The 15,916-nt window shown below is 53.5% G+C and overlaps 1 protein-coding gene across 1 annotated transcript; it reads right to left on the bottom strand.

Moving 5' to 3' along the window:
* Nucleotides 1-5,985: 5,985 nt before the first annotated feature.
* Nucleotides 5,986-15,593, bottom strand: INKA1 (inka box actin regulator 1). The gene is made up of 2 exons (XM_063938869.1): nucleotides 15,293-15,593; nucleotides 5,986-6,975 (listed from the first exon to the last, which is right to left on the bottom strand). The coding sequence occupies exon 2, from the start codon at nucleotides 6,970-6,972 to the stop codon at nucleotides 6,094-6,096; it is 879 nt and encodes a 292-aa protein (XP_063794939.1). The 5' UTR covers nucleotides 6,973-6,975; nucleotides 15,293-15,593; the 3' UTR covers nucleotides 5,986-6,093.
* Nucleotides 15,594-15,916: the final 323 nt, after the last annotated feature.

Here is a 15,916-nt window from a genome sequence, read left to right as displayed (position 1 = left end):
GCGTCATTATGGCGCGTCGCCTCCCACTCACTGACTGTAATGGTGTCATTATGGCGTGTCCCCTCCCACTCACTGACTGTAATAGCGTCATTATTGCACATCCTCTCCCACTCACTGACTGTAATGGCGTCATTATGGTGCGTCCCCTCCCACTCACTGACTGTAATGGCGTCATTATGGCGCGTCCCCTCCCACTCGCTGACTGTAATGGCGTCATTATGGCGCGTCCCCTCCCACTCACTGACTGTAATGGCGTCATTATGGCGCGTCCCCTCCCACTCACTGACTGTAATGGTGTCATTATGGCGCGTCCCCTCCCACTCACTGACTGTAATGGCGTCATTATGGTGCGTCCTCTCCCACTCACTGACTGTAATGGTGTCATTATGGTGCGTCCCCTCCCACTCACTGACTGTAGTGGTGTCATTATGGCGCGTCCTCTCCCACTCACTGACTGTAATGGCGTCATTATGGTGCGTCCTCTCCCACTCACTGACTGTAATGGTGTCACTATGGCACGTCCCCTCCCACTCACTGACTGTAATGGTGTCACTATGGCGCGTCCCCTCCCACTCACTGACTGTAATGGCGTCATTATGGCGCGTCCCCTCCCACTCACTGTCTGTAATGGCGTCATTATGGCGCATCCCCTCCCACTCACTGACTGTAATGGCGTCATTATGGTGCGTCCCCTCCCACTCCCTGACTGTAATGGCGTCATTATGGCGTGTCCCCTCCCACTCACTGACTGTAATGGCGTCATTATGGTGCGTCCCCTCCCACTCGCTGACTGTAATGATGTCATTATGGCGTGTCCCCTCCCACTCACTGACTGTAATGGTGTCACTATGGCACGTCCCCTCCCACTCACTGGCTGTAACGGTGTCACTATGGCGCGTCCCCTCCCACTCACTGACTGTAATGGCGTCATTATGGCGCGTCCCCTCCCACTCACTGACTGTAATGGCGTCATTATGGCGCATCCCCTCCCACTCACTGACTGTAATGGTGTCATTATGGTGCGTCCCCTCCCACTCACTGACTGTAATGGCGTCATTATGGCGTGTCCCCTCCCACTCACTGACTGTAATTGCGTCATTATGGTGCGTCCCCTCCCACTCCCTGACTGTAATGGCGTCATTATGGCGTGTCCCCTCCCACTCGCTGACTGTAATGATGTCATTATGGCGCGTCCCCTCCCACTCGCTGACTGTAATGATGTCATTATGGCGCATCCCCTCCCACTCACTGACTGTAATGGCGTCATTATGGCGCATCCTCTCCCACTCACTGACTGTAATGGCGTCATTATGGCGTGTCCCTTCCCACTCACTGACTGTAATGGCGTCATTATGGCGCATCCTCTCCCACTCACTGACTGTAATGGCGTCATTATGGCGTGTCCCCTCCCACTCACTGACTGTAATGGCGTCATTATGGCGCATCCTCTCCCACTCACTGACTGTAATGGTGTAATTATGGCGTGTCCCCTCCCACTCACTGACTGTAATGGCGTCATTATGGCGCATCCTCTCCCACTCACTGACTGTAATGGCGTCATTATGGCGCATCCTCTCCCACTCACTGACTGTAATGATGTCATTATGGCGTGTCCCCTCCTACTCGCTGACTGTAATGGCGTCATTATGGCGCGTCCCCTCCCACTCACTGACTGTAATGGCGTCATTATGGCGCATCCTCTCCCACTCACTGACTGTAATGGCGTCATTATGGCGTGTCCCCTCCCACTCACTGACTGTAATGGCGTCATTATGGCGCATCCTCTCCCACTCACTGACTGTAATGGCGTCATTATGGCGTGTCCCCTCCCACTCACTGACTGTAATGGCGTCATTATGGCGCATCCTCTCCCACTCACTGACTGTAATGATGTCATTATGGCGCGTCCCCTCCTACTCGCTGACTGTAATGGCGTCATTATGGTGCATCCTCTCCCACTCACTGACTGTAATGGCGTCATTATGGTGCGTCCCCTCCCACTCACTGACTGTAATGGCGTCATTATGGTGCGTCCCCTCCCACTCGCTGACTGTAATGATGTCATTATGGCGCATCCCCTCCCACTCACTGACTGTAATGGCGTCATTATAGCGCGTCCTCTCCCACTCATTGACTGTAATGGTGTCATTATGGCGCGTCCCCTCCCACTCTCTGACTGTAATGGCGTCATTATGGCGCATCCTCTCCCACTCACTGACTGTAATGGTGTCATTATGGCGCGTCCCCTCCCACTCACTGACTGTAATGGCGTCATTATGGCGCATCCTCTCCCACTCACTGACTGTAATGGCGTCATTATGGCACGTCCCCTCCCACTCACTGACTGTAATGGCGTCATTATGGCGCGTCCCCTCCCACTCACTGACTGTAATGGCGTCATTATGGTGCATCCTCTCCCACTCACTGACTGTAATGGCGTCATTATGGTGCATCCTCTCCCACTCACTGACTGTAATGGCGTCATTATGGTGCATCCTCTCCCACTCACTGACTGTAATGGCGTCATTATGGCGCGTCCCCTCCCACTTGATGACCTGAATCACATTATTACAGCCGGATCCGGCCGTGTGTGGCTGGAACACGGGTATATATAATAGTCCTTTATTTTCGCCAGACTAGCTGGAATAGAGCACAAACCATCCATAGGGAGAATGTTAGGCTAATGTGCTGTTTGGGGGAAGGAATCTCTCTGCGCACTCGCCACTTCCTGTAGCTGGTGGTGATATTTATAGGATAATGTCATGACAACATGGCAGCCGGCAGAATGGTTTATATGTTGGTGATCAGGCGTATGGCAGCGCAGGTAATGGCAGCGTCGCGGTGTAACGCCAGGGCTGCCAGCACCGGCTCTGATGAGGATAACAGCCGTCACATGTTATTGGTGCAGCCTTTGTCCTCTTCCCCTTCTTCCTGCGGGAGGCCCGGGCTCCTTCCCTCTGAGTAATACATATCATTCTCCTGTCATCACAGTGACCAGCGCCAGATACGTGTATCACTATAATCCTCCGGAATGGCCTGTGTGCGTCCGCCATGCGCGCACTGGACAGATGGCGCAGTAACTGACAGTGTGTCCATCGCCCAGTATAAAGGAATGGAAATAGTCTATACCGGCACGTGAGACGTACGCAGCCGCAGAGGGTAAACCCGTCACACTCGGCTCAGTGCACGCTTAGGGGTACATTTACTAAAGCTTCTAAATCAGAGAATTGGTGAAGTTGCCCATAGCGACCAACCATAGGCAATAGAGAAATGTTAGATAACATTTGATTGGTTGCTATGGGCAACACCAGCATTACACACACTACATGTAAGTTCTCTGTGCCTCCCTCGGTGCGCCGGTCATTTCTGCGCTTCTCTGTATCATTGTAAAGCGCCAGCCAATCAGCTCATAACTGTCATTTTTCATACCCAGCCTGTGACATGGCAGCTAGGAGCTGATTGGCTGGTCCCTTATCCTCAGGCACTGTATCTCCATCCAAGGCTTAGTAAATACAGCCCATAGGCCCAGATTTCTCAAGCCCTGGAGAGTGATAAATTGCACAGTGATAAAGCACCAGCCAATCAGCTCCTAACTGTCATTTCCCCGAAGCCTCTCACACTCTCCCCACACAACGGACATACGCCTCCCAATGTAGCTGCGACATACAGATGACTGAGAGCTGCTGCTGTATCACAGGGAACTCTCAGCCCTGATACAGATATCCTGAGCTGCTTCCAGCTCTCACCATTCAGTACAGTTCCATTCTTTTCCTTCACTTCCTTCAGGATCCACATCCCAGAGCTCTGCCACTACTTGTATTGTTGTGTGATAATCCTCCCGCACTATAATGTCTGTGGAATATGTGACACACACACACACACACGCGCACACACACACACACACACACACACACACACACACACGTCTGTAATATAACAGAGCGCTGCGCTCTTCTAGGTGACGGTGACAGATCACCAATCATTATATATACGATGCAGATGAGTGAAAGTGTAATTCATGTAAATCCCAATTATCTGTGACTCAGTGACCCCGTAGTGCTAGGATCTCCCCAATATCTCATGGCTGAAAGCTCCGTTACTAGTGTCTCCATGGTCTCCATATTTCATGCAACGCTGCACGTCTCTGCTGTATTCATAGATACTGCGCTGCAGTGCGGTCATACCGCTACGTCCTATCAGAGAGAGCGCTCTGTAAGTACAGCTGTTATTATTATTATTCCCAGTTTCTACATTTATATGTTACTGTATCCTGTAACAATGGGCCGGGGTCTTCCTGTGTGATCCCTGGTGACCATCTGTAATCCCCGTCAGGTGCTGGGATATGCACCGATCTGCATTTACATGACAACAGGGCAGTGCGAGCGGGGGAGGGGGGGGGGGTGTATTGACTTGTGCTAAATTGGCTGCAATGTCCCTGCACACACAAGCAGCATGTGTCACTCAGAGACCCCCAGGGCTGCAGGAGACCCTACAGGCAGAGGAGACCCTACAGGCAGGAGACCCTACAGACAGAAGACCCTACAGGCACGGGACCGTACAGGCAGGAGACCCTACAGACAGAAGACCCTACAGGCACGAGACCGTACAGGCAGAAGACCCTACAGACAGAAGACCCTACAGGCAGGAGACCCTACAGACAGAAGACCCTACAGGCAGAAGACCCTACAGGCACGAGACCGTACAGGCAGGAGACCCTACAGACAGAAGACCCTACAGGCAGAAGACCCTACAGGCACGAGACCGTACAGGCAGAAAACCCTACAGGCACGAGACCGTACAGGCAGGAGACCCTACAGACAGAAGACCCTACAGGCACGAGACCGTACAGGCAGAAGACCCTACAGGCACGAGACCGTACAGGCAGGAGACCCTACAGACAGAAGACCCTACAGGCAGAAGACCCTACAGGCACGAGACCGTACAGGCAGAAGACCGTACAGGCACGAGACCCTACAGACAGGAGACCCTACAGGCAGGAGACCATACAGGCACAAGACCCTACAGACAGAAGACCCTACAGGCACGAGACCGTACAGGCAGGAGACCCTACAGACAGAAGACCCTACAGGCAGAAGACCCTACAGGCAGGAGACCCTACAGGCAGGAGACCCTACAGGCAGGAGACCCTACAGGCAGAAAGCCCTACAGGCAGGAGACCATACAGGCACGAGACCCTACAGGCAGGAGACCCTACAGACAGAAGACCCTACAGGCACGAGACCGTACAGGCAGGAGACCCTACAGACAGAAGACCCTACAGGCACGAGACCGTACAGGCAGGAGACCCTACAGACAGAAGACCCTACAGGCAGAAGACCCTACAGGCACGAGACCCTACAGGCACGAGACCCTACAGGCACGAGACCCTACAGACAGAAGACCCTACAGGCAGAAGACCCTACAGGCAGAAGACCCTACAGGCACGAGACCCTACAGACAGAAGACCCTACAGGCAGAAGACCCTACAGGCAGAAGACCCTACAGGCAGAAGACCCTACAGGCATGAGACCCTACAGGCAGGTGACCCTACAGGCAGGTGACCCTACAGGCAGGAGACCCTACAGGCAGGAGACCCTACAGGCAGGAGACCCTACAGGCAGGAAACCCTACAGGCAGAAAGCCCTACAGGCAGGAGACCCTACAGACAGGAGACCCTACAGACAGGAGACCCTACAGACAGGGGACCCTACAGGCAGGAGACCCTACAGGCAGAAAGCCCTACAGGCAGGAGACCCTACAGACAGGAGACCTTACAGGCAGGAGACCCTACAGACAGGAGACCCTACAGGCAGTAGACCTTACAGACAGGAAGCCCTACAGGCAGGAGACCCTACAGGCAGGAAACCATACAGGCAGAAGACCCTACAGGCAAAAGATCCTACAGAAGACCCTACAGGCAGAAGACCCTACAGACAGGAGACCCTACAGGCAGGAGACCCTACAGGCAGGAGACCCTACAGACAATTTTCTGAAAAATGTTTATTGTAAAATAAAATAATAATTATAAAAATACAATAATATAAAAGCTGTACAAATATCTATACATAAACATAATAGGTGTCCATGTAAAAGTCAGAAGAAGCCGGCGCCGTCGCTGCAAATGATTGGCTGGCGGCTGCGGCAATGTAAGACGCCGGATGACACCTCGGCAATGTCTGAGAGGGATTGATGGTAATAGGGAGAGAGGGGTCGGCAGCCCAATTGGGGGCACGATAAACGCTTTACAGCTTCTTGTTCAGTCCGCCCCCGGGCCCGGGACATGTTGCCCAGGCGTTTCTTTACATTACCGGACAGGCTAACCAGGAAGCCTTGGGGCTTGTGTAACCAGCGCGTCCGCTGGTCTTCTTCCTCTCCATTCTCCGGTAGGTCCATCCACTGCTTCACCAGGTCAGCAAAGCTGTTGTCCCCCAGTACTAGCGGCTGACGGCTCCGGCTCTGAGAGAGCAAGCAGCCCGTCCAGTCCTGAGAGCCCATGCCCACGCCAATGCCCCCCCACTGTTCCAAGCAAACATCCGATGTGGATTTGGGTCGTATTCTCCCTTGTCTGGCATGAAGTAACCCACCAGAGGACAGGCGTGAAGAAGACTGCGGGTTATGCCTGCGTAATACAGGCGGAGCGACACTCTGCTCTTCATCTTCCACCTCCTCCTCTTCCTCCTCACCCCGCAGAGAGCTCCCGGACACCTCTGAATAACCTGAGTCCCATTCCAGGCCACGCTGCCTGCAGCTCGCCGGAGACACGTCGTTGGGCAGATCCATGCAGCAGGCAGAGTCTGCCTCGGACAAATCAGAAGTACGGTGGAAATAGCGGACGTCACGTCTCAGAGGTCGGCGGGTGGGAGGTGCCGAGAGCTCACCGGCAGCGGGGGGTGGCGAGGAGCGCTTTAGATCCTGCAGGACGCGTAACACACACTCCATTTGCGTAGACGGAGGAGAACCGGACTTCTTCATTCACTGCGGGGAAACAGAAGAGAATATGCGTAAGAACATGGCTGCGTACCCCCTGCAGAGACCCTGCTGCACCCCCTCATGTATAATGACCCCCTGCAGAGACCCTGCTGCACCCCCTCATGCACAATGACACCCTCCAATGACCCTACTGCACCCCCTCATGTACAATGACAGTGTATCAGGAGCCGCTGCACCCCCACATGTACAATGACAGTGTATCAGGAGCTGCTGCACCCCCTCGTGTACAATGACAGTGTATCAGGAGCGGCTGCACCCCCTCATCTACAATGACAGTGTATCAGGAGCGGCTGCACCCCCTCGTGTACAATGACAGTGTATCAGGAGCCGCTGCACCACTCGTGTACAATGACAGTGTATCAGGAGCCGCTGCACCCACTCGTGTACAATGACAGTGTATCAGGAGCCGCTGCACCCCCTCGTGTACAATGACAGTGTATCAGGAGCGGCTGCACCCCCTCGTGTACAATGACAGTGTATCAGGAGCGGCTGCACCCCCTCATCTACAATGACAGTGTATCAGGAGCCGCTGCACCCCCTCGTGTACAATGACAGTGTATCAGGAGCCGCTGCACCCCCTCGTGTACAATGACAGTGTATCAGGAGCGGCTGCACCCCCTCGTGTACAATGACAGTGTATCAGGAGCGGCTGCACCCCCTCGTGTACAATGACAGTGTATCAGGAGCGGCTGCACCCCCTCGTGTACAATGACAGTGTATCAGGAGCCGCTGCACCCCCTCGTGTACAATGACAGTGTATCAGGAGCGGCTGCACCCCCTCGTGTACAATGACAGTGTATCAGGAGCGGCTGCACCCCCTCGTGTACAATGACAGTGTATCAGGAGCCGCTGCACCCCCTCGTGTACAATGACAGTGTATCAGGAGCCGCTGCACCCACTCGTGTACAATGACAGTGTATCAGGAGCCGCTGCACCCACTCGTGTACAATGACAGTGTATCAGGAGCCGCTGCACCCCCTCGTGTACAATGACAGTGTATCAGGAGCCGCTGCACCCCCTCGTGGTACAATGACAGTGTATCAGGAGCGGCTGCACCCCCTCGTGTACAATGACAGTGTATCAGGAGCGGCTGCACCCCCTCGTGTACAATGACAGTGTATCAGGAGCGGCTGCACCCCCACATGTACAATGACAGTGTATCAGGAGCGGCTGCACCCCCTCATCTACAATGACAGTGTATCAGGAGCCGCTGCACCCCCTCGTGTACAATGACAGTGTATCAGGAGCGGCTGCACCCCCTCGTGTACAATGACAGTGTATCAGGAGCCGCTGCACCCCCTCGTGTACAATGACAGTGTATCAGGAGCCGCTGCACCCCCTCATGTACAATGACAGTGTATCAGGAGCCGCTGCACCCCCTCGTGTACAATGACAGTGTATCAGGAGCCGCTGCACCCACTCGTGTACAATGACAGTATCAGGAGCAGCTGCACCCCCTCGTGTACAATGACAGTGTATCAGGAGCGGCTGCACCCCCTCGTGTACAATGACAGTGTATCAGGAGCCGCTGCACCCCCTCGTGTACAATGACAGTGTATCAGGAGCCGCTGCACCCCCACATGTACAATGACAGTGTATCAGGAGCGGCTGCACCCCCTCGTGTACAATGACAGTGTATCAGGAGCCGCTGCACCCCCTCGTGTACAATGACAGTGTATCAGGAGCCGCTGCACCCCCTCGTGTACAATGACAGTGTATCAGGAGCCGCTGCACCCCCTCGTGTACAATGACAGTGTATCAGGAGCCGCTGCACCCCCTCGTGTACAATGACAGTGTATCAGGAGCCGCTGCACCCACTCGTGTACAATGACAGTGTATCAGGAGCCGCTGCACCCACTCGTGTACAATGACAGTGTATCAGGAGCCGCTGCACCCCCTCGTGTACAATGACAGTGTATCAGGAGCCGCTGCACCCCCTCGTGTACAATGACAGTGTATCAGGAGCGGCTGCACCCCCTCGTGTACAATGACAGTGTATCAGGAGCGGCTGCACCCCCTCGTGTACAATGACAGTGTATCAGGAGCGGCTGCACCCCCTCGTGTACAATGACAGTGTATCAGGAGCGGCTGCACCCCCTCGTGTACAATGACAGTGTATCAGGAGCGGCTGCACCCCCTCGTGTACAATGACAGTGTATCAGGAGCGGCTGCACCCCCTCGTGTACAATGACAGTGTATCAGGAGCCGCTGCACCCCCTCGTGTACAATGACAGTGTATCAGGAGCGGCTGCACCCCCTCGTGTACAATGACAGTGTATCAGGAGCCGCTGCACCCCCTCGTGTACAATGACAGTGTATCAGGAGCGGCTGCACCCCCTCGTGTACAATGACAGTGTATCAGGAGCGGCTGCACCCCCTCGTGTACAATGACAGTGTATCAGGAGCGGCTGCACCCCCTCGTGTACAATGACAGTGTATCAGGAGCCGCTGCACCCCCTTGTGTACAATGACAGTGTATCAGGAGCGGCTGCACCCCCTCGTGTACAATGACAGTGTATCAGGAGCGGCTGCACCCCCTCGTGTACAATGACAGTGTATCAGGAGCGGCTGCACCCCCTCGTGTACAATGACAGTGTATCAGGAGCCGCTGCACCCCCTCGTGTACAATGACAGTGTATCAGGAGCCGCTGCACCCCCTCGTGTACAATGACAGTGTATCACACTCCTACGCACTTCAGCAGGCGCTCAGTGCAGTTGCAGACGAGCTGAGACACGACGTGACCGGGCTGGTTCTGCCAGTGGGCGAGTGGGCTAGCAGCACTCTGCAGATCCCTGGCACACGCCTGACAGTAACGGGGAGGGGGAACAACATGCAGAATACATGGCCTGAGGCAGGAGGCAAAGAAAGAGAATAATGCATAATGCAGCCCCAACCCCCTCCCCGCAGGGAGCAAGCACAGACACGAGCCTGCACAGAGCCTCAGCCTCAGGGTATGCGGACAGGCAATCCGGGCCCACACCTATGGAAGCCATGCTCTTAACCCTGCGCCTGCCAGACGCCTCCTGTTTGCTTTGGCTGCTCTCTCCCCCATCTGCTGCACATCTGTGTCTCAGGCTTTGTTCTCTGGCTGCAGACTATCACTGCTGGGTCAGACGGCGTCTGCGTGTAATGATGTGACCCCAGCTCTCCCCTACACACACGTCACATGCAGGGCAGCGTGGTGGTCAGCATTGGGGCCTCAGAGCTGGGAGGGCCTATGTGTGTGCAGTTTGTATGTTCTCCCTATACGGGTTTCTTCACTAGAGTTGGTTTATGTTAGTGTGTGTGTTAGAGAATTTAGAGTGTAAGCTCCTCTGGCACAGGGCTGGTGTTACAAGCACGGAGTGTTATGTTAGTGTGTGTGTGTGTAGAGTGTAAGCTCCTCTGGCACAGGGCTGGTGTTACAAGCACAGAGTGTTATGTTAGTGTGTGTGTTACAGAATTTAGAGTGTAAGCTCCTCTGGCACAGGGGCTGGTGTTACAAGCACAGAGTGTTATGTTAGTGTGTGTGTTACAGAATTTAGAGTGTAAGCTCCTCTGGCACAGGGCTGGTGTTACAAGCACAGAGTGTTATGTTAGTGTGTGTGTTACAGAATTTAGAGTGTAAGCTCCTCTGGCACAGGGCTGGTGTTACAAGCACAGAGTGTTATGTTAGTGTGTGTGTGTGTGTGTGTGTGTGTGTGTGTGTGTGTGTGTGTGTGTGTGTGTGTGTGTGTAGAGTGTAAGCTCCTCTGGCACAGCCGGCTGGTGTTACAAGCACAGTGTGTTATGTCAGTGTGTGTGTGTGTGTTAGAGAATTTAGAGTGTAAGCTCCTCTGGCACAGAGTGTTATGTTAGTGTGTGTGTGTGTGTGTGTGTGTGTGTGTGTGTGTGTGTGTGTGTGTGTGTGTGTGTGTAGAGTGTAAGCTCCTCTGGCACAGAGTGTTATGTTAGTGTGTGTGTGTGTGTGTGTGTGTGTGTGTGTGTGTGTGTATAGAGTGTTCGCTCCTCTAGCACAGAGTGTTATGTTAGTGTGTGTGTGTGTGTGTGTGTGTGTGTGTGTAGAGTGTAAGCTCCTCTGGCACAGTGTTATGTTGGAAGGAGAGTGATGAATACATACACGAGCTGAATATACAGTTACAGGGCACATACGGTACACGCCCCCCATATCACGCGTACGTCCTCTCTGTCCGCCATAGCAGATATTACCCTGTGCTGTCATTGGCTAGTACCCGCTCCTAGCCTGAGGCCATCTGCTGCCTTACTCACATCTTCCTCATCTTCCTGTCCCTGTCATCTGTGCCATGACTAACCCTGTGCCAATACTATACAAGCTGTGACAAGAAGGCGGAAGTGCCCAGGTGCATAAAATAGATGGCAAGCTCTTGGGGCAATCATGTGCACTCCTTATCTTGATTACTTTGCGGCATGTTTCTGACCTTGGCTTCTATCTGTCTGGGCTGACCCCAGACCTCCACCCCACACACAGCACAAGTGGCCAGACAGCCTGTGACTCCTACAGATGAGTGTTTGCTCAGCACACATGGTGGGGGTGGAGAGTGCGCAGATGGAGGGTTTGTAGTGTAACACTGAATGAGTATGGATAAGAGGCCACTGATAGATGTATCTAGTGTACACAAGGCTCCTGTAGTGCCTCATGTACACACACAGATACGGATCTGAGCGTTACCTGGACTGTGCGCCATCAGGTTACACATGTGATACAGTGCGCCAGTGATGCCCCCATTACACATGTGATACAGTGCGCCAGTGACGCCCCCATTACACATGTGATACAGTGCGCCAGTGCAGCCCCCCATTACACATGTGATACAGTGCGCCAGTGCAGCCCCCCATTACACATGTGATACAGTGCGCCAGTGATGCCCCCATTACACATGTGATACAGTGCGCCAGTGCAGCCCCCCATTACACATGTGATACAGTGCGCCAGTGACGCCCCCATTACACATGTGATACAGTGCGCCAGTGCAGCCCCCCATTACACATGTGATACAGTGCGCCAGTGCAGCCCCCCATTACACATGTGATACAGTGCGCCAGTGATGCCCCCATTACACATGTGATACAGTGCGCCAGTGCAGCCCCCCATTACACATGTGATACAGTGCGCCAGTGCAGCCCCCCATTACACATATGATACAGTGCGCCAGTGATGCCCCCATTACACATGTGATACAGTGCGCCAGTGATGCCCCCATTACACATGTGATACAGTGCGCCAGTGCAGCCCCCCATTACACATGTGATACAGTGCGCCAGTGATGCCCCCATTACACATGTGATACAGTGCGCCAGTGCAGCCCCCCATTACACATATGATACAGTGCGCCAGTGATGCCCCCATTACACATGTGATACAGTGCGCCAGTGATGCCCCCATTACACATGTGATACAGTGCGCCAGTGCAGCCCCCCATTACACATGTGATACAGTGCGCCAGTGATGCCCCCATTACACATATGATACAGTGCGCCAGTGATGCCCCCATTACACATGTGATACAGTGCGCCAGTGATGCCCCCATTACACATGTGATACAGTGCGCCAGTGCAGCCCCCCATTACACATGATACAGTGCGCCAGTGATGCCCCATTACACATGTGATACAGTGCGCCAGTGATGCCCCCATTACACATGATACAGTGCGCCAGTGACGCCTCCCATTACACATGTGATACAGTGCGCCAGTGATGCCCCCATTACACATGTGATACAGTGCGCCAGTGACGCCTCCCATTACACATGTGATACAGTGCGCCAGTGATGCCCCCATTACACATATGATACAGTGCGCCAGTGCAGCCCCCCATTACACATGTGATACAGTGCGCCAGTGCAGCCCCCCATTACATATGTGATACAGTGCGCCAGTGACGCCCCCCCCCCCCCTTCATTACTCGCTGGGCACAGGTGAGGTAACGATACCTCCACATGAGGCATTCCTGTGCTCCCTGCCTTTCCCGGCATGCTGAATGATTACTGCCCCTCTGCCAGCCAGGCTGAGCCCACGCACAGGGTACCATAGGATGAGAGGCACAGCTGGCAGCATGGAACGTCTCAGAGCTGTGGATTAGATGGTCAGGGCTGAGGGCTGGACATGGACCATTATACGGGAGCTTTTCCAGAACCCAACCTGTAACCCATCTAGTTCCCTGCACAGGAACATTCCCAGAGATTGCAGATAGAAACTAAACATCCAGCAGTGACGGGGCAGGTAGAGACACGCTCTGCCCTCATCCACCCTCCACACGTCCCAGATCTCTGCTGCTGGCTGCTGCATGCTCAGTCTCACTCTATGCAGCAATGTGTCCCAGTACAGAGCAATGTCCACTGCCAACCATGGGGAATAGTTCCCAACAAGTAATACTCAGTCTCAGTCTATGCAGCAATGTGACTGTGTCCTAGTACAGAGCAATGTCCACTGCCAACCATGGGGAATAGTTCCCAATACGTAATGCTCAGTCTCAGTCTATGCAGCAATGTGTCCCAGTACAGAGCAATGTCCACTGCCAACCATGGGGAATAGTTCCCAACAAGTAATACTCAGTCTCAGTCTATGCAGCAATGTGTCCCAATACAGAGCAATGTCCACTGCCACCCATGGGGAATAGTTCCCAACAAGTAATACTCAGTCTCAGTCTATGCAGCAATGTGTCCCAGTACAGAGCAATGTCCACTGCCAACCATGGGGAATAGTTCCCAACAAGTAATACTCAGTCTCAGTCTATGCAGCAATGTGACTGTGTCCTAGTACAGAGCAATGTCCACTGCCAACCATGGGGAATAGTTCCCAATACGTAATGCTCAGTCTCAGTCTATGCAGCAATGTGTCCCAGTACAGAGCAATGTCCACTGCCAACCATGGGGAATAGTTCCCAACAAGTAATACTCAGTCTCAGTCTATGCAGCAATGTGACTGTGTCCTAGTACAGAGCAATGTCCACTGCCAACCATGGGGAATAGTTCCCAATACGTAATGCTCAGTCTCAGTCTATGCAGCAATGTGTCCCAGTACAGAGCAATGTCCACTGCCAACCATGGGGAATAGTTCCCAACAAGTAATACTCAGTCTCAGTCTATGCAGCAATGTGACTGTGTCCTAGTACAGAGCAATGTCCACTGCCAACCATGGGGAATAGTTCCCAATACGTAATGCTCAGTCTCAGTCTATGCAGCAATGTGTCCCAGTACAGAGCAATGTCCACTGCCAACCATGGGGAATAGTTCCCAACAAGTAATACTCAGTCTCAGTCTATGCAGCAATGTGTCCCAGTACAGAGCAATGTCCACTGCCAACCATGGGGAATAGTTCCCAACAAGTAATGCTCAGTCTCAGTCTATGCAGCAATGTGACTGTGTCCTAGTACAGAGCAATGCCCCCCACCCCCATAGGCAGCACAGTACACAGCAATGTTTCCTATAGGCAGCAGGCAGTACACAGCAATGTTTCCTATAGGCAGCAGGCAGTACACAGCAATGTTTCCTACAGGCAGCAAGCAGTACACAGCAATGTTTCCTACAGGCAGCAGGCAGTACACAGCAATGTTTCCTACAGGCAGCAGGCAGTACACAGCAATGTTTCCTACAGGCAGCAAGCAGTACACAGCAATGTTTCCTATAGGCAGCAGGCAGTACACAGCAATGTTTCCTACAGGCAGCAAGCAGTACACAGCAATGTTTCCTATAGGCAGCAGGCAGTACACAGCAATGTTTCCTATAGGCAGCAGGCAGTACACAGCAATGTTTCCTACAGGCAGCAGGCAGCACACAGCAATGTTTACTACAGGCAGCACACAGCAATGTTTCCTATAGGCAGCAGGCAGTACACAGCAATGTTTCCTATAGGCAGCAGGCAGTACACAGCAATGTTTCCTACAGGCAGCACAGTACACAGCAATGTTTCCTATAGGCAGCAGGCAGTACACAGCAATGTTTCCTATAGGCAGCAGGCAGTACACAGCAATGTTTCCTAGAGGCAGCAAGCAGTACACAGCAATGTTTCCTACAGGCAGCAGGCAGTACACAGCAATGTTTCCTACAGGCAGCAGGCAGTACACAGCAATGTTTCCTACAGGCAGCAGGCAGTACACAGCAATGTTTCCTACAGGCAGCAGGCAGTACACAGCAATGTTTCCTACAGGCAGCAGACAGCACACAGCAATGTTTCCTATAGCAGGACAGTTACATAGAGTATACAGTATACACCATGTAGCGCTCCTGCTCCGTGGCACAGGCCATTTATATACGTCTCCCCATATACAGGATACAGCCCATATCCAGCTATAATATAACTCACCAGCTGGAGAGTGACAGAGTCCGGGGAGAGCTCTGCATAGTCCGAGTGTCCGGAGTGCCCGTCCGGGGCAGAGGGATCAGTGCCAGGCCGGGGTAAGGGCACTGTGCGGGGCAGAGGGATCAGCGTCAGTCCCGGGGTAAGGGCACTGTGCGGGGCAGAGGGATCAGCGTCAGTCCTGGAGTAAGAGCACTGTGCGGGGCAGAGGTAAGCCCGGGGTAAGGGCACTGTGCCGGGGTAAGGACGGTCCTCTCTCCCAGACACGTTCTGTTCTTCTGCTGCTCTCAGATCCTAAATTCGCCTTAAGACTCAGCCCGGCCCTCCCCTCACCCGTCCTGTCCCAGCAGGCAACCAATCAGTGACTCAGCCTCACACCCCTCGGATTTGGGGTTAATTTGGAGAAACTTGATCTGAGGGATGTGATGGAGCAGGAAGGAGGGGGGGGGGGGGGGGGGGGCTGTAATTAAATTACCACTTATTTCAGATGCTACAAAAAAAAAATCACAGAGAGGACGGTGGGTAATGTAACCCTGATGTGTCTGCTGGGAGAGAGGGGACTGTTACCCTGATGTGTCTCCTGGGAGAGAGGGGACTGTTGCCCTGATGTGTCTGCTGGGAGAGGGGGGA

The sequence above is a fragment of the Pseudophryne corroboree genome, chromosome 9 (genome assembly GCF_028390025.1).
Source record: "Pseudophryne corroboree isolate aPseCor3 chromosome 9, aPseCor3.hap2, whole genome shotgun sequence".
In the NCBI taxonomy this organism is placed as follows: domain Eukaryota; kingdom Metazoa; phylum Chordata; class Amphibia; order Anura; family Myobatrachidae; genus Pseudophryne; species Pseudophryne corroboree.
The sequence above is the reverse complement of the archived record's forward strand: the minus strand, read 5'-3'. Positions and strand labels throughout refer to the sequence as shown.

Coding starts and splice junctions, on each gene's coding strand:
- INKA1 (XM_063938869.1), bottom strand. CDS start 6,972: ATGAAGAAGTCCGGTTCTCCTCCGTCTACGCAAATGGAGTGTGTGTTA.